General features: G+C 40.4%; 1 protein-coding gene and 2 long non-coding RNA genes across 4 annotated transcripts in view; 2 read left to right on the top strand and 1 right to left on the bottom strand.

Annotated features, from left to right (window-relative positions):
• Positions 1-5,722, bottom strand: part of LIN9 (lin-9 DREAM MuvB core complex component) — a 75,534-nt gene extending 69,812 nt beyond the window's left edge. The window contains exon 1 of one of the 2 annotated variants that reach the window (XM_072647692.1): positions 5,588-5,722. Coding sequence is in view for 1 of the 2 variants with exons in the window: in XM_072647693.1 (XP_072503794.1) it covers positions 5,150-5,228 (79 nt within the window). In the remaining variant the exon portion in view is untranslated. Of the gene's footprint in view, positions 1-5,149; positions 5,343-5,587 lie in introns of those variants that run through there. The other variant, XM_072647693.1, reaches the window with a different exon arrangement.
• The window catches only part of LOC140529203 (uncharacterized), an 87,539-nt gene continuing 67,834 nt past the window's right edge, over positions 4,396-24,100 (top strand). The window contains exon 1 of the long non-coding RNA XR_011975452.1: positions 4,396-4,481. This is a non-coding gene — a long non-coding RNA (uncharacterized lncRNA). The remainder of the gene's footprint in view (positions 4,482-24,100) is intronic.
• Positions 8,990-16,215, top strand: LOC140529204 (uncharacterized). The gene is made up of 2 exons (XR_011975453.1): positions 8,990-9,175; positions 15,420-16,215. It is a non-coding gene; the product is annotated as an uncharacterized lncRNA (long non-coding RNA).

The following is a 24,100-nucleotide window of genomic DNA, read 5'->3' as shown; positions in this document are numbered from 1 at the left end:
TCTGTTTAAATTGGATAGATCAATCCAAAGTAGAAGGTAAAATGTAGGAAACTCATGATGTTCTGTCATTTTTCAGTAGTGACTAACTCTATGTGATGCCAGTTTTAATGGCAAAGATACTAGAGTGCTTTGCCATTTTCTTCTCCAGCTCATTTTACATATGAGGAAACTAAGGCAAACAGGGTTAAGTGATTTGGCCAGGGTCACACATCCAGTAAGTGTCTGAAGTCAGATCTGAACTCAGGAAAAAGAGTTTTCCTGCTTTCAGGCCTGGCATTCTTGTCCCCAGATAGGAAATTAGCTTCCAGGGATAACAGGATTTCTTGGATTAGAAGCCCCCTGATATTTACTAACCTATCAAGACTCCTTTCTTGGGCTGGAGGGTTGGCTAGGACTCACAAAAAGTCAAAGTCCACTTCTCATACTTTGGGTATCTATCATCCTGGGATTTCAGTTTTGTACAGTAGTGGGCATTTCTCTACAACAAAGAGAAAAGACAAAATAAAGTTTTCCTTACAATCAGCCCTTCTGGAAAAGTATCAGTTCTTTAAAGGCAGTGTCCAGCTTGGATGAAAGGGATGCAGCATAATGGAAAGGTAGCGTGATATAACAGAAAGACAGTAGATGTGGAGTCAGAGGGCCTAAGTTCAAAATCCAGCTCTGTAATCTTCCCACCTGGGTAATGTGGGGCAAGTCACCTTTCTCTGGATCTCAGTTTCCTTATTTGTATAATGAAGGGGTTAAACTATATGATCTCTGAGGTCCCTTCCAGCTTTAAATCTATGACACCTTAAACAAAAAGTAGCTGTGTCTAACACAACACAACCCATCTGAAATTCTGTTTCAACATCTATAAAAAGACAAGATTTGAACTAAAATATTCTCTCTAAAGTCCCTTATAGCTATAAAATGCTATAATTCCATTCCCTACAAGAACTTTCCATTCCAAACTGATTGGCCTACTCACACATGTGCTTTCTCATCTTTGTTTATGCTGCTTTCCCAGACCAGAATTCCTTTCTCCTTCTTCTCTTCATATACAAATTCTTCCCAGTCAATTCAGATCCTGCTTTCATTATAAAGCCTTCCTTGACCATTGCAGAATATAGCAGTTCATCCATCTTAGGAGTTTTAACATTTATCATTCATTTGCATTTAATCATATGCTAACTTATATCATGTAATACTATCAATTAAATTTTTACATGTTTGTATTTTTTCTTGGTGATTCTATAAGTGATTCTATTAAGCACCTTGAAAACAGGGATCTTGTGTTATGCTTCTTCATATTCCTCACAGGATGTGGCACAATGGAATGTACACAACAGATTCTCAATAAATATCTATCTGTTAAATGAATGAATAACAGTTGAGTTAAGCCAAGTATGGGCAGTGTTTAAATAAACAGGGGGTGGGGGAGATATGGAAGGTGAAGGAAACAGTATAAGCAAAACAGAGAGTAATGAATGCAGTGTAATTAAGAGACAGTAGGAAGATAGGCTTGGTTTCAGAAGAGAGTTTACAAGAGAAGAGCAGGAGGTAAATCTAAAAAGAAATGGGTTTGGCTTAGATAGATATAAGGGCTTATTATCCTACCTTCTGTACTCTTATTAGTCCAGTCTTTTCAGTTTCTTTGGTTATTTTCTCTAAAATGCATGTTACCATTTTTTAACTTCTGGAATAACCTGTTTCTCCATCTGCCAAATCTTAATATTCTCTGCTTGTCACTTAAGTACAGTGTGACCATTTCCTAAAGGTTAATTAGTAGTTGTAGTGGTAATATTTACATGATTCCAAAATAAAATATATTCTTTTCAGCAAATAAAAAAGTTTAATGAAGGGGTAAAGAAAATTCTTTAAAAAAATTTTTTATCATATACATTGAAAAGAATTATATAGGATGAGGGGGTATGTGTGGGTTATGATATGTACAGTTCTGAGATCATCCACACTAATGAGATTCACTCAAGTACTGAAGTACCTCTCTAACCATAGAAATTAACATTTGGTACTTAAAGGAATCAGGTAGCAATCCAAAAAGAAATATAGAAGCTCAGTCTTTTATTCAATTTTTGATGGTAAATGTTAAGTATGATTAGCTACAGCATTTAGGTGCTTGAGTAGATAAAAGTGCCAAGCCTGGAGTCAGGAAGACTCTGAGTTCCTGAGACTTCCTGGATTCAAATATGGCCTCACACACTTACTAGCTGTGTGACCCTGGGCAAGTCACTTAACTCTATTTGCCTCAGTTTCCATCTGTAAAATGAGCTGGAGAGGGAAATGGCAAACCACCCCAGTATTTTTACCAAGAAAACCCCAAACGGGGTCATAGAGTATCAGACATGACTGAACAATGACAAAATGATTAGCTGCCAGAATAATGACACCTTGGGAAATAAAAGATGGAAGTGAAGGACTATATTGATAATCACAGGCAGAGACCAGGGGAGGTTGTGGAATTGTCCATAGTTCATGTTTATCTATGAGGCTGAAGTAATCTAAATTTCTCAGCGGAGTCTTTTACGTTGATTTGGTATTATTTTCATTAATTTTATGTATAATAAATAAGAGTCCACTAAAAAAGATCTATAAAAAAGCAAATGCATTGTGCCCCAATTTGCTGTCAGTATGTCACTCTTCATATTATTATGCTCTTATAGATACCCTGTCTTTTCAGTTCAATTGTAAGCACCTTAAGATCAAGAATGGCATGAAAAAAGCAGTAGCCTGAATCAGGATTTTAGAGCTAGAAGAATTTTGGAGATCAGCTCTAGTACAATCCTTTTGCTTGACAAATGAAGAAACCTTCAAGGTTCATGGGTCAAAAGACTGGTACTCATACAATTTACAGTTCCTATAGAGATTTAACCAATGTCCTCTAATGCTGCACCAAGAACACACCATTTATCACACCTTAAAAGGTAGTCAAATTCTACCACTGCCATGTTTCACATAGAACTTTTGTTCCCATATGAATTTAAATTACTCTGGTTTTTAATTTCTAGAGAATCAAACTACATAATCCATAATATGATATGTATATATTTATAAACAGTATGTACATATACTTTTGACAAATTCTTTTCCAACTACTAGAGGTAGTTCAACTTGAGTTCAAGCCCTATGCTACTAACTGCTTATGTGACCTCAAGCAAGTCATTTGATCTCTGGGCCTGTTTCCTTGTCTGTAAAATTAAAGAACTGAATTAGATGATTTCTAAGCTCCCTTCAGTTCTGACAGTTTATGATTGTATGAAGAATCATGCTTTAGAACTCTTTGCATCCCACTCTAGCAAAGCGAACTGGCATATATTAGGTGTTCAATATACATCTGTCTACTGAATACAGAAAATAACAACATATCAATTAACTTAATACAAATGGAAATAGGCCTTATTTTCAGCATGTGTCCCTCTGTGTGAATATACATATGTGTATATATATATACAGATATATGCATATACACATGCACATACAGAATAGCAAATTAATAACTATAGCTCTATAGATTTTCATGACTTGAAAGAAACACAAAAATACCAGTGAGGATATCAGCTTTAGAGAAAAACACATTATTTTCAGAAGATAAACATTCCCTTATTTTAGAACATCTAAATTACAATGAAGACCTGGTAATGCAGGTGACATATAGAAACAAGGACAGACAAAAGTACTTTGACAATGCTTATAAGGACTTGTATGTAGTGATTTTAAAACCTATGTAAGACACTAATACAATTTTTACTAATTTAACTTTCTGATATCACCTACTATACTGGAGGATAAATTCATAGAACCTGTGGCCTTTTCTATAAGTACATAAAGAACCTAAAGTTCCACCCAAAGAAAAAGAAGACAGTCAACAGTTTCCTATTCCTCACATCCAACTGCCTTGTGCACTATGAGTTTTGACTAGCGATTGAGACTGTATCCTCTCTAACTTATCCTGTAGATAAGCTTATTTGTACACAGCTGACGGCATGCCATCTCCATCACACTGTGAGCTCTTTGAGAGCAGGGACTAGGTTTCTTTGTATCTTAACTCCTAGCAAAGTGGGCACTTAATAAATGCTAAGTGATCAACGCAAAAAAAAAAAATCTTTCAGGAATTGAAATTGTAACAAACTGAATTGATGACATATATCAGTGTCATAAATACATTAACATAGAAACACCAGGCATTTACAAAAGGAATTTCTGAGTTACAATATTTTCCATATTTCAATAAGTGAAGTACATCAGGTACCCTTGGTAGTTAGTTGTTTATAGCTATCGTACTGGAAATAGGCATAAATACCAAGAATGTGTATCCTTCACTGAGCACAAGAATGTCTCAGTTTAACAACTCCACTGAGAGGTGAGGAGGACATTTCAGACCAGGAGGATACCTGCGTATGGATACAATGTGGCTGTCACGTATGCCCTGCTGGCCATGTCTGTAAGTTGACATAGAACTCTGGGATTCTTCTCGACAGACCCAGGTACACACGGCGGGCCGTCGGGGAAGGGGATAGGGGAGGGGCTGTCTAGCACCTGTGTCACCTGAGGAGAGTAACGAGGGCCACCTGGGCACCCAGGGGAAGAGACTGGGGCCCAGACACGGTAATGTTTCCAGTGGGGTGGCCACCCCACCCGGGCTGCTGCGGGGGGGTTGGAGGGAGCCGCAGGGAGGGGTCGTGGGTGACTGAAGAGACTAGGGCGGGGGCCGGGGCAGGATGCGGGGTGAGGGGGCCAGGGCGGGGGCAGCACCCACCGGCCGCCCCGGCCCGACCTTGCCCCGGCCCTGGGACCGGCCACTTCTACAACTACGTCTTACGAGGCTGCCTCCGGGAATGCCCCCCCTTCATACACCCCCCCCCCCTCCCCCAGCCCAAGGCCCGGGCGGGGGGTACGCGGGGCAGCCCGGGCTCCCCGTTTCCGGCCCCGGCGCTCTCACAACAACACAACCCAACACCCAGAGACACCATAACAAAGGCGGCGACGGCAGCGGCGGTAACCCCGGGGTGCGGGGAGGACGGCGGGTCCGGCAGCCCGCACGCCCGTCGGGCGCGGGGCAGGGGCCTCCGCTCCCCGTCCGGGCCCGGGCAGCCCCGAGGCGGGCAGCCGGCGGGGAGGAGGGGGAGGGGGGGTGATTGGAGGTGCTACTCACTCTCGTCAGGCAACTGGTCGAGCTCCGCCATCTTGAATGAGCCGCGCCGCTTTTTCAAAGGCTGCCCGCCGCGGTGCATTGTGGGGCGGAGAGAGCCTTTGCGAGGGAGGTTCGAATGCGGGAGCTCACTCGCTCTCCCGCTCGCCCTCTCTCTCCCTCCCTCCCCGGGCTCCCCCGGCTCGCGGCCTGGCCCGCGCGCGCGGGGACACCCCGGCGCTGCGCAGAGGGCGCGCGGACGGGCGCGCGAGGCCTCGCGCCGGCCCCGGGAGGCGGGGGGAGGGGGCAGGGAAGCGGAGCCCGCGGCGCGAGGCCGCCCGCCCGCCCAGGGCCGAGGTGCCCGGGGCTCCCTCAGCCAGCCCCAGGCTGCAGCTGCTAGGCGCCGCTAGGGAACCGGGAAGCGGGTGAGGGAGGGCAGAAGGGCAGGAAAAGGGGACAGACCTGGCGACCCCGAGCCTGAGGGTGCCCTAGCACGAGTCTACGCTTGTGTGCAGGTGGCCCGGCCTGCCTGGGACCTCCCCCAGCTCCCCCGCCCGCCCCGCTCCTTCCCTGGCCGCGGAGCCTGACCCTGTTTACGCCTAACTTCCTCCGGCTGGCCTCCCCTCCCCCCACGGGATAGGGCCGGGGAGGGAGGGAGCAGATGACGGCTCCGGTGACACCCGGATGGCTCCGGCTTTGTTGCTGCCAGCACCTACGTCTCCTAATGACAGGTGGCCTGAAGCGCTTCCTGCCGCCCGAAAGTGCGCACCTTCTGAAAATGCGCTTTTAAAGAGCCAAGACCGAGAATCTGCCACCCCGCGCAGGTCTCGACTACCTGTGATCTCCAACCGGTCAGCCTGGGTTTTCTTATCTTTAAAATCGGGGCTACAGATGAGATCGGGGTTCCAAAGACACGCGTGGGTGAACTTTTTTTTTTAATGTTTTGATAAATTTCAATGTAATTGGTTTCCTTTGTAATCTACTTTATACATTTAAAATTTCTTGGAAACTGGATGATGGATGCCCGTCAATTGGGGAATGGCTGAATTTAAGTTGTGGGTCTTGATTATAAGGGAACACTGTGGTTATAAGAAATGTAGAGCAGGACGGTTTCAGAAAAACCTGGGAAGACTTAAAGGAACTGATGCAAAGTGAAGTGAGTAGAACCAGGAGAACACTCACTGCGACAGCAATGTTGTAATAAGAGTAAGCTGTGGAAGACTTAGCTGCTCTGGTCAATACGGTGATCCAGGACAATTCCCGAGGACTTAGGCTGAAAAATGCTATCCACTTGCAGAGAGAGTACTGATGAATTCTGAGTGCAAGCTGAAGCATATTATTTTTCACTTTCTTTTCCTTGGGCTTTTTTTTTTTCCAACAAGGCTAATATAAAAATGTTTGGCATAGCTTCACATTTATAATGGGTATCGTATTGCTTGCCTGGAGGGTAAGAGAGAATCTGGAGCAACATTTTTAAAATAAAGGTTAAAAATAAATAATTAAATATAATTCTGAGAAGAGGTCCATAGACTTTTCCCAACTGCCAAAGGATTCCATTCCACACGAAAAACGTCAAGTACACCTGGACTATGTAATCTCTAAGGTCCTTTAAGCTTCTAAAACCTAATATTCTAAATAAGTTAACATGAATAGTAATACTAACTTTAAAAAAAAATTTAAATCAATTTTTATTTTTGTTTTCTGTTTCTTAAAACATCATAGTTATCCCAAGTATCCTTCTCCCTCCTCTTCCCAGAGAGCTATCCTACATAACAAAGGGCATATTTTTGCAGAGGGAAAAACTTAATAACAACAGATCAATATGTTGAGAAAGTCCAAAAACGTGCAATATGTAATACCCACCACAAAGGGGCAGGTTGGGGGTGCCTTAACTCTTCATGAATCTGGCTTGATTTTTATAGTTTTGTTACATTTATTTTTTGGTCTGCCTTTCCTCTTTCCATTTACATTGTTGTAGTTACTATGTATATTATTTTCTTGTCTATTTCCTTCACTTTGCATCAGTTCATATCGCTGTTCACATGCTTCTTCAGCTTTCTCTTATATACTTTCATGTATTCCTTACATACATTATTTCTTACAGCATAGCAATAGTCCATTACATTTATGTACCACAATTTGTGTAGCTATTCCCCAGTTGATGGGTATCATCAACTTTGTTTCCAATCCTTAGCTATCACAAAAAGTTGCTCAACGAAGTTCATAAGGCTAGAGGGGGCCTTCAGAAGTTCCTTCTTGCTATTTCCAAGGTGAATTACTAAATCATCTATCTTAGATAGCTAAGAATTTATCCTAAAGGAAAAGAGTCTTCATAAATTCTCTCTCTGTAACCCATACCAGTGATAACTTTTCCCACTTTTAGGAAATGCTTCATATTTTAGCTGTATCCCTTCTGTCATAATAGTAATCATAATTAGCATTTATATAACAACTGAAGATTTTCTAAGCATTTAAAAAATATTATCTCGTTTATCCTCAGGACAATTTCAAAGGTAGGTACTACTATCCCCATTTTACAGAAAAGGAAATAAGCAGACTGCTTGAGAGACTTACCCAGACTGTAGTGAACTCAGGTCTTCCTAACACCTGGTCCAGCACTCTATCCACTGAGCCACATAACTGCCTACAGTTCTATCTCACTTTTTCTTGATTTTGGGGTAAAATGAGGAATGAAAACAACAACAAAGTGTCTAATTTTCTTCCCATATATGTGAAACCTCTTACTTGATTGTCCCTTAATCATTTCTCCTTTTCCAAATGGTTGATGACTGAGTGTGTATATGATTCTGAGCACATAACTCCGTCTCTCTGAGCCTCAGTTTTCCTGATTGTCAAGAGTATGCCACATTGGATGATCTGTAAGATCCCTTCTAGCCCTGAAATTCTATACTCTTAATAATAACTCTCATGGTTTTTTTTTCTTTCTGAAAAGCACTTTCAGTCATTCATTCTTGGGAGGAAATAGCAAATATGAAGCTCAGTACTTTAAAGTGGGTCAGCCAATAAATATTTATTAAACACCTACCAAATGCTAGCCACTATGCTATGCTGGGGGTTCAAAAATACAAACAAAAACCCAACCCAACCCAACCCAGTCCCTGCTTTCAAGGAGCTCAAGTCCTTCAGAGAGAGACCTTTGATTTCATCAGCATGGGTACTTCCTTCACAGATTAAATCTGTAATTACTCTGGTAGAAGGTAGTTGAGAGTGGTTGTGGTTGAAAATTCATTGCCCTGTGGCCAGCCTCTCCCAGTTGAACTGAGCTTCTCTGAACTTAGGAAGGCTGGTCCTCCGATAATATAGTTTGTCACTGGGCTCATGTTCAAAACCTTTTTAGTATGATAAAAGCTGTCAGAGTTTGTGTCCCTCTGGCATAGTTTTCAAGACGAGAACAATATTCATCGTAGTAGGACTTTAGTAGAGGAGAAAAGCAAACATTATTAACTTCAGTTTTACATGTTGAGAGACAGGCCTGAGGTGCCTTATCTTCTTTCTCGTAATACTAAGCATATGAAGGAAATATTTCAGTTTGGAAGCTGATGCTGTAGTCAGTTTGTCAAGCATTTCCAGGAATACCTAACACAGTTCTTCAAACATAGTGCTCATGTTTCATCATCTCTAAGGCAAAGTACTAAAAACTTGAATAGAATAATGTCTCTGATCAACAAATCAAATCAATATAAACGTTCAGTGTCTACTGTGTGCTTAGCCAGTGGAGAGGAGGGTGATACAAAGATTCTCTTCCCCCAGGAAACTTACAATGTAAGTGTCATCCTTGACTGCTTACTCTCACCTCCAGCATATCCAGTCTGTTGCCAAATGATATCAATTTTATCTTGACAGTATCTCTTGAATACTTCTCTCCTTGAATCCCTTCTCTCTTCTGACGCTGCCACTACCCTGATGCAGACCCTTGGCACCAGACAGTTGGACTACTGCAGTTATTCCATGATTGGTCTCTGCCTCAAGTGTCTTCTCTCTCCAGTCCATCCTCTACTCAGCTGTCAAAGTGATCTTCCTAAAATACAGGTCTGACCATGCCCACTCTAGTGGGTCCCCATTACTGTTTCCCATAACTCCCTCTTCATCTCTGCTTCCTAAATTCTCTTGCTTCTGTCAATTCCTTCTTCTGCAGGAAGCCTTTCCAGATCCCTCATAATAATAGCGCCTTCCCCCTGTTGATTATGTCCAGTTTATCCTGTATATAGTGTGTTTGTACAAAGCTCTTTGCATATTGTCTTCCCCACTAGGTTGTGAGCCGTTTGAGGTCAGTCTTTTACCTCTCTTTGTATCCCCAGTGCTTACCATAGAAAGAGATTGATAAAGTTTTATTGACTAATTTTCAGCAAGTTAGGGTAGGAATATTTCTCATCTTGACCTTTTAGCAGCAACAGCAGTGACAATTTGAGCAAAAGGCAGCAAGAGTATATGCTTGCTGAGGTGAGTCTGAGACTGTATCTCATGTCCCTGGCCACCACTTCTCTTTTGATTCTTTCTCTCACCAAATAATGATGCTGAGAAATGGATGTTTCTATCTCTGGAAGTAATCCCAAGACTCTGAAAGGTCAGGAATTCCTAATTTAGTGCTGGCAGCCCAGTAGGAAATGCTTTCTGTAACTGCATGATTTCTTCGAGGAGATAGTGCCAGGTCATCTGCCACTCACATGACCACTGCTGTTAGTGAAAGAACTAGGAAAGCCCAAGTCATGGTGGGCTTTCTTAGAAGATTTGAACCCTGTGAATCTCTCAAATAGTATAGGCATTAGCTAAAAGTGAAATATCTGTTCGGTAGTCTCGCAAAGTTGTCTTTACCTCCCAGGAGACTAGAATAGCTGTGATGGATTATTGTTTTATATGTTAATGTACACTTATTGAGTCTTTATAAGTTTTAAGAATTTCTATTGAGATGGAGGAAATAGCTATTCTCTAATTCATACGTACTTTATGCATTAAGTGCTTTTTGAGAAGGGCCCCTGTTAATCCATTTTGGGGAGACCCTAGAGATTAACTGTACCTAAATTTGGTTAAGAGATTTTCCCTGGAGTTCTGTCCTGGGATTGGGTCATAATAAACCAGAGATAAGGGAAAATCTTGATCTCCTCTCTTTCGGGTTAGGTTCTCCTAGAACTGAACCTGATTGATATGAATTCATAGCAAGACTCTCCGAAAAGAAAGAACCCCTGGGCAGAAAATAACAAGCAGTAGAAAGAAAGTCATTGAGAAGGAAGAGAACGAGGATGCCTAGCATAAAAGGAATTATTACTGGAGTTAAGTATGAGAAGAGGTAGAAGAGAATGGAATCAAAACCACAGGAAAATATGTTTAACTTCAAAGAGTAGGATGATATTTCTTCTGAAAAGGAAAAAGTAGTGATGCAGAGATGAGGGGAACCTCAATATCAGAGAAATAGGAGGGTGGGTAGAATTTGTGATAAGAGAAGAAAAGCTTGGAACAGTGGCTACCATAAGAAACAATGAATATGAAAAATTCAGAGAAAATTGGTAAGACTTATATGAAGTGATGGAAAAGTAAAAGGAGAACAATTTACAGAATGACAACAAAAATGTAAAGGAATACAACACTGGAACACTTCTGGACTCTTAATGATTTAGTGACTAATTGTGACTTCAGAAGACCAATGATGAAACATTTTCTGCTTCTCATCAGAGCCTTCAGATTTCTCAATCAAATAAGGAACAGAGAGGATTACAGGACATAAAGTGGAAAGTATTTATTACCTAAAATTGAACAGTTTTTGCACAAACAAAATCAATACTGTTAGAATTAAAAGGGAAACAATTTGCTAGGGAAAATTTTTTGCAGCAAATTTTTCTAATAAAGTCAACAACCATTTACTAAGCTATGTGCCAGGCATGTGTTAAGTATTAGGTATAAAATGAAAGGGAAAAACAAAGACCAACAAATTTTTTAAAAAACTCTCAAAGAGTTTGTAATTCATTGTGGAGACAACATGCAGACAGCCATGTACAAACAAGTTAGATACAAGATAAATTGGAGACAATCTCAGAGGGAAGGCACTAGATTTAAGGGGGATAAGGAGTGAGAAGAGAAGGATGACACCTATATGGTGAGCCTGGTTGCCATGGAAGAGGATGGTACTCTTGACACTAATAAGTAAGTTAGGAAAAGGGGAGGGTTTGGAGGTAAGATAATGAGTTCAGTTTGGACATGTTGAGTTTAAAATATCTATGAAACATTCAATTCAAGAGGTCTAATAGGCAGTTGGAGATAAGACAGTGGAGGTGAGGAAAGAGGCTAGGGCTGGACAGATAGATAAACAAATAGAGAATCTTCTCCATGGAGATGATAATTAAATCTATGAGAGCTGATGAGATGACAAAGTGAGATAAGAGAAGAGAAAAGGGCTGAGTATAGAGTCTTGTAGGACACCAATGGTTAGCAAGTGACCTGGATGAAAATCTAGCAAACAAGATGGAGGAGGGCAGAGCCAAGATGGTGAATTAGCAGGAAGAAGGACAGTGAGTTCATCTCTCCAAAACTTCTCCAAATAGATCTAGAAAACATCAGATCAAATCTTGAGCATAAAGTACAAGGAATGGGGTCTTGCTAGGATCTTAGGGCTGCATGGAACATTTCAATACCCAGATACTATGCCCAAGAACAAGACTCATATGGGGTGACTGTGTAGGGTTTAGGAACAGGTGCCAACTGATAGATGCCAACCCACCACTCAGTTCTGAGCAACAGATCCAGGGTAGATTGAGGAAGGGACCTTTGCCCAGTCAGTGTTGGCATTCTGGAGTCAGGAATAGTTACGGGCTCAAGGCTGTGTACTGACCTAGGAACAAGTTCAGAAGCAAGCTCAGACCTCAGGAACGGAGTAGAATGTCATTTCTAAATTCTGTCATAGTCTGAAGCCTGCAAAGGAATAACCAGGGAAGGAATCCAGGACCGGAGAGGAACCTGTAGTTCTATCACTCCAGCAGAGTTTCCCAACTACCTGACCGTCACTGACTGAGTCCAGGAGCAGTCTACTGTTACTCAGATTCAAATTCAGCTTGGGAATTTGAAGGGCTATGGTGGGTAGATGGAGGAAGTGATCAGACTTTGTCCTAGATCAGACCACTTTGAAAGTTTCAAAACATGCAGGACTCCAGCCTGAGTTTTTCCTAAGAGCCTGTAGCAGTAATAGGAATGACCCAGACCTTCACTCCGAAAGTGCACAGAGTTTGGTCCTAACATAAAGTCTGAAGCCAAAAAGTCAGCTGTAAGAATGAGCAAACAGAAAAATGAATGCCATCGTAAAAAACTATCGTGGCAACAGGGATACTCAACACAGATCTAAAAGAAGAGAATAATTCTAAAACATCTACAAAGAAAGCCTCAAGTCAAAACACATCTTGGACACAAATGCAATTAGAATTCCTATAAGAAATGAAACAAGAGTTTAATTTTTTTTTAAATTGAACCTAGAGGAAAATTTTGAAAAAGAAATGAGAGCTATGAAAGAAAGAATTAGAAAGGGAATTAACAGCTTGGCATAAGAGGTACAAAGCCTTGCCAAAGTAACAAACTTCCTGAAAAGTATATTGGACCAAATAGAAGCCATAGAAGAATTCCATAAGGCAAAAAGAAATAGTGAAGCAAAGTCAAAAGACTGAGAAAAAAACAGAAAAAAAAAAAGTAAGATATCTCATAGCAAATCAACTGACATAGATCACAGATTGAGGAGAAAAAAATTAAGAATTTTTGAGCTTGCTGAAAGATATGACTCCTCTTCCTCCCCAAAAAAGAGATTGACCCTAGACATCCTATTTCAAGAAATCTTAAAAGAAAACTGCCCAGATCTTTTAGAACCAGAGGGCAAAATGAGTTACTTCCTGTAAGAAACACTAAAACAAAAACTCCTAGCAATATCATAAACTCAAGAGTAAAAATCCAGAGCTTCTAGGTCAAAGAAATAATACTTCAAGCAGCAAGAAAGCAAGTAATTGAGTACCAAAAAGTCGCAATAAGAATCATACACTGTTTAGTAGGAAATACTATAAAAAAGCAGAAAATTTGGATAACATTATTCCAAAAGAATATAGGCTTGCAACCAAAAATAAATTATCTAAGAAAAATTGAATATAATCCTATGGGGGGCGGGGAGAGGTAGGATGACGCTTTAAAGGACTTGCAAACATTCCTTATGAAAAGGCTAGTGCTGTGTAGAAACTTTGAAGTGCCATCACAGACATTAAGGTTAACATAAAAAGGTGAACATGAACAAATAATCATAAAGAGCCAAACAAGGAAAAATTGTTTACATTGCAATATGAGGAGATGATACATATGTCCCCTCCAAACCCTATTGTCATCAGGAATCATAGTGGGAGTCTAATTAGACATAGATCATGTTTGTCCTTCATTGCCGAAGAAGACCATGCCATCAGAGAAATGATGACATGACTTGCACTTGACTTTGTTTTGAGTGAGGGAGGGCTGTGCAGGTCACCAGCCTCACTTCTCCTCCAGAGCCATCTGAATCCAGTGACCACATATTCCTTAGGATGACTTGGAGATGACCCAGGATGAGGCAATTGGGGTTAAGTGACTTGCCCGAGGTCACACAGCTAGTGAGTGTTAAGTGTCTGAGGTGAGATTTGAACTCAGGTCCTCCTGACTCCTGCATTGGTGCTCTTTCCACTGTACCACTTAGCTGCCCCACTAATACAGAGTAAAGTGAACAGAGCCAGTAGAACAGTTTATAGTAAGGATGGCAGTATTGTAAAGACAAACAACTTTGAAAGACTTGGGAACTCTGATCAGCATAAAGACCAACTCCAGTTCCAGAAGGCTAATCATAAAGAATACTATCCACTTCCATATAGAAATATAAAGGACTCAGAGTGTAGAATAAGACATATGTACATATTTACTTTTGGGTATGGCCAGTGTGGAAATATGTTTTGCTTAATTATATGTATTTGTAACAGGGGTTTTGTTTTTCTTTCATTTTCAGTTGAAGGGAGGGGCGATTGGAGAAGTTGAATTTTTCCTAATTGAAAAGAATAAATTTTAAAAAAAGAAAGAAAAGAAAGACCATGGGAGTCAGAGTTGAGGAAATAGCTTCTCCCTACTGTATCCTTAAAATGGGAAGGGTCATAGAGATAAGTTTGTACAACCCCTCATTTTACTAAGAAACAATCCAAGTACCAGAGAAGGGAAGAGACTTGCTCAAAGTCACACAAATAGTAAATAGTAAAGGCTCAATTTGAACCCAGCTCAATGCTCTGACCAAAGGCATAAAATACTTTTTAAAGACTGCCTGCCCTTTGGTAGGGCTGACTAGGAGGTTGTGTGTCATAGTGGAAAGGACACAACTTGAGGTCAGGAAGGCCTAGCTGCCTGAGATACTTACTGAGTCTCTGAGCCTCAATATCCTCATCTGTAAAATGAGAGGATACTAATAGTTCTCTATACTCCAGCCATACTGGCCCATTCCTGGCCTATTCCTACATTTTCCTATTCCTATATTTTCCATCTTCCATTTCCATGCATTTGCTTGGGCTCTCTCCCAAGTCTGCAAAGCACTCCCTTTTTGCCTCCCCATCTCAGAATACCTAGTTCCCTTCATAGCTCAGCTCACAAGCTACCTTCTAAATGAAGCTCGTTCTGATTCCCTCCTGGCTACTAGCTCACTTCCAGGAAATTACTTCATATTTCCTTTGTATATGCTTATATAAGTATATTCCATCAGCTCCATAATAATAATGTCTTTTATTTTTTGGTTTTGTATTTCCAGTACTTGGCATGAGGTAGGCACTCAATCAGTTTTTGTTGAATGATTGACTGATACCTAACTCACAAATTTGTAATGAGGATTAAGTAGGATAACATACATAAAGTATTAGAGAATTTGGACCAATTTATTTCACTAATAACAAAGGAAGAGGTATTGAAAGATTCTTTCCACCTCCGAGACCCAGACTTTGTAGAATTTTGTTGTTATTTTTGAAAGGAGTCTGAGAAGCCCTCAGACCAGTAGGAAGAGAACCAGGAGAGAGCACTGTCACAATAATCTCGAGAGAAGAGAATATCAAAGAACTCACAAGCTACCACCAAGTTCAGATCTTAATCTTCTCTCCCTCTGACTATTGTAATAATCTCCTAATTGGTTTCCCTGTCTCAGATTTCTTCCCACTACAATCCATCTTCCACACAGATACAAAAATGATTTTCCTAAAGTACAGATCTAACTGAATCACTTTCCTGCACAATTAATTCCAACAGCACCTTTTCCCTCTAGGATCAACTATAAATTCCTCTCTTTAGAGGCATAATGGGCAGAAGAAAACGATTTGTTCTGGTGACCATGAAGGTGGCTGAAGCTGGGTCAGACATCAAAAACCTCAAGGTCATCCACTGCAACAGGGCCATTACCAGTTGTCTTGACTTTTGTCTTGTCATTGGACTTTGATAACTCTGGAAGAGAGAGTGAGGCTGATGATGTCGTGCAACTCTGCCTCACTTAAATCTGATTCAGGAAAGAGTTGAAACATCACGCTATGATGTCATCGGTCCTCTTCCAAAGTGAAGAATGGACAATAACAACAAGAAAATCCATTTCAACCTGACTCCTTTAGTCTTATATATTACTCCAAGTTATGCATGGGTTTTTCCAAACGAGTCTTCTTGCTGTTTCTTACATATGTCATATTACCTCTGCTCTCTTTACCTTTTCACAGGCCATTCTCCATGTCCGATATGTACTCCCTTCTTATCTCCTCCTTTTAGAATCCTAGCTTCCTTTAGAGTTTAGTTCAAAATATCATTTCCTATAACAGAACCTATATGATGTCTTTCCTGATCCCTCCAGCTGTTAGTGCCTCTTTATCTGAGATTACAGTGTGGTTCTTTTTGTATTCTGTGTGCACATTTGTGTATGTGTATAATATGTGTATATATGTATGTGTGTGTTCGTACACACACGTGTATATTGTCCCCTTTGTAGACGTTAAACTCCTTGAGGGTAAAGATCTCATATCTATCTTTGTATCCTCAGTACTTAACAAATACATCACACATAGTAGGTGTTTAATAAATGCTTGTTGATTGATTGTTCTTCTAGAGAGCCCTTTAAAAATGAAGATAAACCATGGGTATTTGTACCTAGGTTGCTTGGCTAAAAATCCTCTTACATACTGCTCTTTGGCTGTTATGTTTTGTGGGAAAAGCTGCAAAAGTGAGAGTCAGATGACCTGGGTTTTAATCTTGATTTCATATCTGATCAGCTCTATGATATTGTATAAGTCAGTTACCCTCTCTGTGCCTCAGTTTCCTTATCAATAAAGCAAAGATAATAGTGACTGCCTTAGGCCACAGATGATGTGAGGAAATGATGAGATATTAATTTGAAAAATGATCTTTAAAAATTTAATATCATAGATGCGGAGCCAGAGTCATAAGGTAGTTGAGTAACACTACCTCCCCTGTGAAAATTGTGGTTTTAATTTTTGTTGGAAATCTTGTTCTTACATGTGTTTTCTGTTTATTTGCTTAATTTTGCCTGAATCTAAACTTGTCAAGTGTTCAATGTTCAGGATAATCATGGGTGTAGTCACTTTCATCATATTTGTTTCTGTCAAATTCTCTTACACAAAGAGAACATTTAGGTAATTCAGTTCATTTCAACAAACATTTTAGTAAAACCCTACCCTATCCTAAAATATCAATGTCTTAAAGCCTTAGTATTTAATATACATTCAGAATATTTCAAGGGAAACATTCCAGTATATATGTGAAATAATCATAGCAAATACAGACAAGAAAGCCCACAGTCTTGTTTTCACAATCTTTTTCCTGCTTCTCTTGCCAAACATGTAATTTTCCCCTCTGCATAATATTCTGGAAAGAGAAGCAACTCACACTGTCGGTCCCAACCAGCTGCATTAGTCTCTTGCAACTGAATCCCTAGCAGATTCTGTTTGTTTCCTCAGCAACATCATCTCTAGGAGGGCCACTGTAACATATTGCACATCTGTACCACACTCCATCCCAGATGAAACAATAATCCTTTTTTGAGGTGAATCAAATCCATTAGGATTTAAGTGCTGGAATCTCGTATTCTAGAACACTGGCACCAAACACCTTCTGGGCAAATATAATTTATTGGTATCAAAAAAACTTCATAATCCTTTGGGCTGCCTAAAGTGCTACTCCTATTGAGAATTAGGTACCAGATCAGTCAATCAATTAGCATTTACTATGTGCCAGGCACTGTGCTACGTATTAGTGATACAAAGAATGACAAAAGATAGTTCCTACATGTAAGGAGCTCACAGTCTAAGGAGAGAGACAACATGCAAATAATTTTGTATCAACTCTCTAATTTTGGGGATAAATTGGGGGCAGTCCCAGAGTGAAGGCACTAGGAGTAGGGACTGAGAAAGATTTCTTGCACAAGGTGGGATTTGAAGAAAGCCAAGACAGGGGATGAAATGGAAGGAAATTCCAGGCATTGCAGATAGCCAGTGAAAATGGTTGGAGTTGGGAGATAAAGAGATAAAGTGTCTTGTTTAAGGAAAAGTAAGGAAGACTGGATCACAGAGTATGTTTAGGAGAGTAAGTATAAGAAGTCTGGAAAGGCAGGAAAGGGCCAGGTTATGAAGGACTTTAAAAACCAAACAGAAGGTTTTATATTTGATGCTAGAGGTAACAGAAAGATTTTGGAATTTATTAAATATGGGGCTAACTTGGTTAAACACTTTTAGAAAGATCAATATGACAGCTGAGTGGAGGACCGATTGGGGACAGGAGAGACTTGAGGTAGGAAGACCAACTAGCAGGCTATTGGAATAGTCCAAGTGTGAGGGAATGAGGGCCTGGGCCAGGGTGGTGGTAGTGTTAGAGAAAAAAATAGGATATGTAGAACACTGGAAATACCATGCGATTGGGACTTAAGGACTGGCTATAGGATGGGAATAGAGTGAGGAGGCAAGGATGACACCTCAGTTGTGAGATGAGCCTGGGTGAGTTCTGCTCTCCTTCCCTTCCTTTATTAATCTCATTTGCTTCCTTTAACATGCATCACATACAATGTAAACTTCAGGAGTGATGAGATTGAAAGGATAATAGATTCAGATTTATAAGCTAATATTTGCAATTCCTTTGAAAAGGGCTCTGAAATAAATATATTATTTAATAGCGTTCATTTCCTTTGTTAACCTTGGGTTCTTTTCATTTAATACCCATTTTTCTTAAACTCTTAAGCTAAGAGTGGTGCATAATATATGTACAAAGCCAACAAAACTTTGATTGTCTTTTTGAGATTAACTTTACATTTATTCATGCATGCATCAAACATTTATTGAGCATCTACTTTGTTCTTTGCACTGAAGGGGACAAAAAAATGAATAAGGCACAGACCCTTCCTTCCTGTGTGGAGCATATGATGTAATAGAAGAAATAAGCCATACATGAGTAATTGTAAAATAAAATGGAACTTAATAAGCATATAAAATAAGTATTTCTATAGTTTTATAAGAGTTTAGAGGGAGAGATTACTTCCAGATCAAGAACTGTTTCCCTGACTGATATAAATGACTTCATAGGCTGACATAGGGAAGTAGAGATTGAATGGAGAGGAGAACATTCTAGTCACTGGGCTTCAGGGTGAGCAAATGCAGAGGAAAGAGAACTCTAATAGAAGATATTGCCCTTTTTGTTTGGGGAGAATCACAGGTCTGAGCATTGGAAAGGAGCTCAAAAGCCTTCTTATCCAATTCATATTTGAACAAGAATCCCTTTGACTATTACCCAACAAGTGGCCATCCTACTCTTGATGCAAGACCATCAAGTAAAAAGGGATCTCACTACCTCCTGAGACAGCCTACTTTTGGAAAGCTGTTGGGAAATTTTTCCTTCTATTTCAAGTTCTTTGCAAACTTTGACCTCTTGTACTTAGTTCTGTGCCTAGCAAAATGACCAGGTCCAAGTAAGCCCTCTTCCAAAAAGTTGTCTTTCACATAATCCAAGACACTAAACATGATCTCTCCAAATTGTTTTTTTCTCCATGCTAAACATCTCCAGTTCTTTTAATCTTGAGGCCTTTTACCATCCTGGTCACCTTCTTCTGGATCTTCTCCAGCTTTACAATGTCATTCTTAAAAAAATATGTTGCATAAAACTGGATATAAGCGAGGGAGTAAGCCTTTATATAGCCATAAACATTTATATATGTCAAGTACTTTTAAAAATATTATCTCATTTGATCCATATAACAATCTCCTATGAGGTAAGTGGTATTATTATCCCCATTTTACAGTCTGAAAAAATGAGGCAAGCAAAGGTTAAGTTATATAGCTAGTAAATGTCTGAGGCTGGATTCAAACTGAGATCTTTCTGACTCCAGGCCTAGCTCTCTGTCCAATCTGAGTCATTAGAAAGACATGAGGGGGTAGCTAGGTAGTTGCCATAGCACCAGGCCTTGGAATCAGGAGGACCCAGGTTTCAATCCAATCTCAGTCACTTACTAGCTGGGTGACCCTGAGCAAGTCACTTAACCCTGATTACCTTCCCTACACCCCCAAAAAGAAAGACATGAGGAGGCCCTAGGAGAGGATTATTATAGTTTTCAAATAGTCCATTCACAGAATCACAGAAATATAGAATTGGAAGAAACTTCAGATGTAAATAGTCCAATCCTATCCTGCCTCATCCCCGATAAGTGATCATGAAGCTTCAGGGATGAGGAGCTCACTGCCATATGAGTCAACCTATCCCACTTTGAATAACTCTGTTAGGAAGCGTTTTCTTATGTTGAACCAATATCTACCTTCCTTTGTAACTGCCAACACTGAGTCTATTCTTTCCTCTGTGATCAAGCTGCACAAGGCCAATTCTCCTTTATAATAGCCCTTTAGATATTTGAAAGATTCATTGAACTAGGATCAACATCGCTGTTCTTTAGCTCACCTCTAGTCTTTTGGCTTCTCTTGATTTACCAGGATTTCTCAAATATCATGAACAATTATTCAGCAATCACAGTCGCACATTCTTTCAGTAGTTTAGGATGTAATTATTTGGGGTGAGGTGATTTGGATTTACTGAAAGCAGTTAGATGCTGGCTTACCCTCTTTTCACTTATTTAGGCACTTCATAGAATGACAGAATCTCAAAACTGCAAAGGACCTTGGAGTACTTGTACCTGAATAATAATTAAAATTATTTCTACAAGTACTTATTAAGTACCCACCATATGCAAGGTACTGTGCTTGGTGCCAGAAATCTAAAAAACAAAATGAAAATTAGTCCTGGCCCTCGATGAGTTTTTATCCTACTAAGGCTGGGAGTGGGGCTGAATAAAACATTTGCACAGAAAAATGTGTACAAGCTAATTTGAGGAAAGAGAGAAAGAATATCAAAAGTGGAGGGCAATTAGAAAAAAATTTGGAAGTGGTATTAAACATTGGAGAAAATTGGATTGTAATATTAATAATAACAACAATAATACTATTTATATAAAGTTTGCAAACTCTTTACAAAGCTTATTTCACTTGAACCTCACAACAGCACTGTGAGGAAGTACTATGAGTATAATTATCCCCATTTTACAGATGAAAAAACTGAGGCACAGAGAAGTTAGGGAACTTTCCTGTGTTTACACAGTTATTTTTTTTTAATTTATTTATTTAACTTTTCACACAAAATTTTGGGTTCCAAATTTTCTCCCCATTTCTCCCCTCCCCCATCCCAAAATGCCAAGCATTTTAATTGCCCCTATCACCAATCTGCCCTCTCTTCTAACATCCCTCCCTTCCCTTATCCCCATCTTTTCTTTTGTCCTGTAGGGCAAGATAAATTTCTATACCCCATTATCTGTATTTCTATTTCCTAGTTGCAAGAACAATACTCAACAGCTGTTCCTAACACTTTGAGTTCCAACTTCTCCCCATCCCTCCCTCCCCACCTATTCTCTTTGCGAAGGCAGGCAATTCAATATAGACCGTATCTTTGTAGTTTTGCAAATGACTTCCATAATAGTCATGTTGTGTAAGACTAACTGTATTTCCCTCCATCCTATCCTGCCCCCCATTGCTTCTATTCTCTCTTTTGACCCTGTCCCTCCCCAAGAGTGTTGACTTCAAATTGCTCCCTCCTCCCACTGCCCTCCCTTCTATCATCCCCCCCACCCTGCTTATCCCCTTCTCTCCCACTTTCCTGTATTGTAAGATAGGTTTTCATAACCAAAATGAGTGTGCATTTTATTCCTTCCTTTAGTCGAATGTGATGAGAGTAAGCTTCATGTTTTTTCTCTCACCTTCCCTCTTTTTCCCTCCACTGAAAAGTCTTTTACTTGCCTCTTTTATGAGAGATAATTTGCCCCATTCCATTTCTCCCTTTCTCCTCCCAATATATTTCTCTCTCACCACTTAATTTCATTTTTTTAAGATATGATCCCATCCTATTCAGTTCACCCTGTGCTCTGTGTGTGTGTGTGTGTGTGTGTGTGTGTGTGTGTGTGTGTAATCCCACCAGCTACCCACATACTGAAAAAAGTTTCAAGAGTTACAAATATTGTCTTTCCATGTAGGAATGTAAATAGTTCAACTTTAGTAAGTCCCTTATGATTTCTCTTTGCTGTTTACCTTTTCATGCTCCTCTTGATTCTTGTGTTTGAAGGTCAGACTTTCTTTTCAGCTCTGGTCTTTTCATCAAGAATGCTTGAAAGTCCTCTATTTCATTGAAAGACCATTTTTTCCACTGAAGTATTATACTCAGTTTTGCTGGGTAGGTGATTCTTGGTTTTAGTCCTAGTTCCTTTGACTTCTGGAATATCATATTCCACACCCTTCGATCCCTTAATGTAGAAGCTGCCAGATCTTGTGTTATCCTGATTGTATTTCCACAATACTTGAATTGTTTCTTTCTAACTGCTTGCAATATTTTCTGCTTGACTTGGGAACTCTGGAATTTGGCCACAATGTTCCTAGGAGTTTCTCTTTTTGGATCTCTTTCAGGAGGTGATTGGTGGATTCTTTCAATATTTATTTTGCCCCCTGGTTCTAGAATATCAGGGCAGTTTTCCTTGATAATTCATGAAAGATGATGTCTAGGCTCTTTTTTTGATCATGGCTTTCAGGTAGTTCCACAATTTTTAAATTGTCTCTCCTGGATCTATTTTCCAGGTCAGTTGTTTTTCCAATGAGATATTTCACATTATCTTCCATTTTTTCATTCTTTTGGTTTTGGTTTGTGATTTCTTGGTTTCTTATGAAGTCATTAGCCTCCATCTGTTCCATTCTAATTTTGAAAGAACTACTTTCTTCAATGAGCTTTTGAACCTCCTTTTCCATTTGGCTAATTCTGGTTTTTAAAGCATTCTTCTCCTCATTGGCTTTTTGAACCTCTTTTGCCAATTGAGTTAGCCTATTTTTAAGGGTGTTAGTTTCTTCAGCATTTTTTTGGGTCTCCTTTAGCAAGGTGTTGACCTGCTTTTCATGCTTTTCTTGCATCTCTCTCATTTCTCTTCCTCCACCTCTCTAACTTGATTTTCAAAATCCTTTTTGAGCTCTTCCATGACCTGAGCCCGTTGAATATTTATTTTGAATGTTTGGGATTCAGAAGACTTGACTTTTATATCTTTCCCTGATGGTAAGCATTGTTCTTCCTCATCCAAAAGGATGGGGGGAGATATCTGTTCACCAAGAAAGTAACCTTCTGTGGTCTTATTTTTTTTCCCTTTTTTGGGCATTTTCACAACCAGTTACTTGACTTTTGGGTCCTTTGTCAAGAATAGGGTATACTCTGGGGACCTGTAAGATATCAGTTCCTCCAAGGTGGCACAATCAAGCATGTACTGGTCTGGGCACTGGGAAGGATTTTTGTGCCCAGAATCTTAGCAGAGTTTCCTCTCCACAGGCACCTGACCTCCAGTTCCACCAAGCTAGCATGGGGGTGGGGTGGGGTGGGATTTAGTCAAGCTATGGGGAAGGGCCACCATTCAGTGCGAGACAAAGACCAGCTCCCTCAGTGCCCCCAGGGGTTTTTACGATCCAGCAATGGTCTCCAGCTGCTGTAGGGCCTGCCTTGAGAACTCCTGCCACCTGCCTGATGTGGCCTCTGCGGGCCACTGCCTGAGGCTGGAGCTATGGGCAGGCCCTTCTCCCTTCCCGGCCAGCTGAAAAATCCTGTCACTGACCTTTGTCACCTGTGGGTTGAGGGTTCTTCGAACCCGCTGCTGCTGGGACTGGGGATTCCTCACCTGGAGATTCTGCCCCCAAGAGCTGTTCACAAGCCGTGTGCGTGCTGGCCAAGGCTGGGCTGGGCTCCGAGCTCTGCTCTTCTACTGGTGCAACCAACCTTTCCCGTGAACCCTGGGTTGGAAATCTCCTCCACTCTGTTGTTCTCCATTTCTGCTGCTCCAAAATTTGTTTAGAGTCCCTCTCTATAGGTATTTTGTGGGCTCTGTGGGGAGACCCTGCATATGTGTGTCTTTCTACTCTGCCATCTTGGCTCTGCCCTACATAGTTATTTATGGTAGGATTTAAACCTAAATCTTCCTGATCAAGCAACACTTTATCTATAAATCTCTAAGAGGTGGAATTGAGGAGAGTGTGAATCAAGGGATGAGGGACAGTCCAGGCAAAGACTAGTTTGGCTAGGAAGGTGAATAATCTGTAACAAGTCTGTAAAGGTAAACTGGCCAAGCTAAGACATTTATTAGTTTTTTATCCTAGAGGCAGTGGGGAACAATAAGGATTTTTGAATAGGCAAGTGGTATGACTAGACCTATACCTTAGGAGGTTTTCTGGAGGGGCAGCTTTGGAGAATGGATTAGAGAGGAGAGAGACTGCTACAAAAACACCCAACTGGGAGGCTAGTGCCATGGTCTAGGCAAGAGGTGATGAGGATCTGAACTAGGGAAAGGGGTTGGGGGTGTGGATTGAGCGAAAGAAGGCTATAAATAAAAGACATGTGATGGTGATG

The sequence above is a fragment of the Notamacropus eugenii genome, chromosome 2 (assembly GCF_028372415.1).
Source record: "Notamacropus eugenii isolate mMacEug1 chromosome 2, mMacEug1.pri_v2, whole genome shotgun sequence".
Lineage (NCBI taxonomy): Eukaryota > Metazoa > Chordata > Mammalia > Diprotodontia > Macropodidae > Notamacropus > Notamacropus eugenii.
Note: the sequence above shows the minus strand (reverse complement) of the source record. Positions and strands in the feature narration are given on the sequence as shown.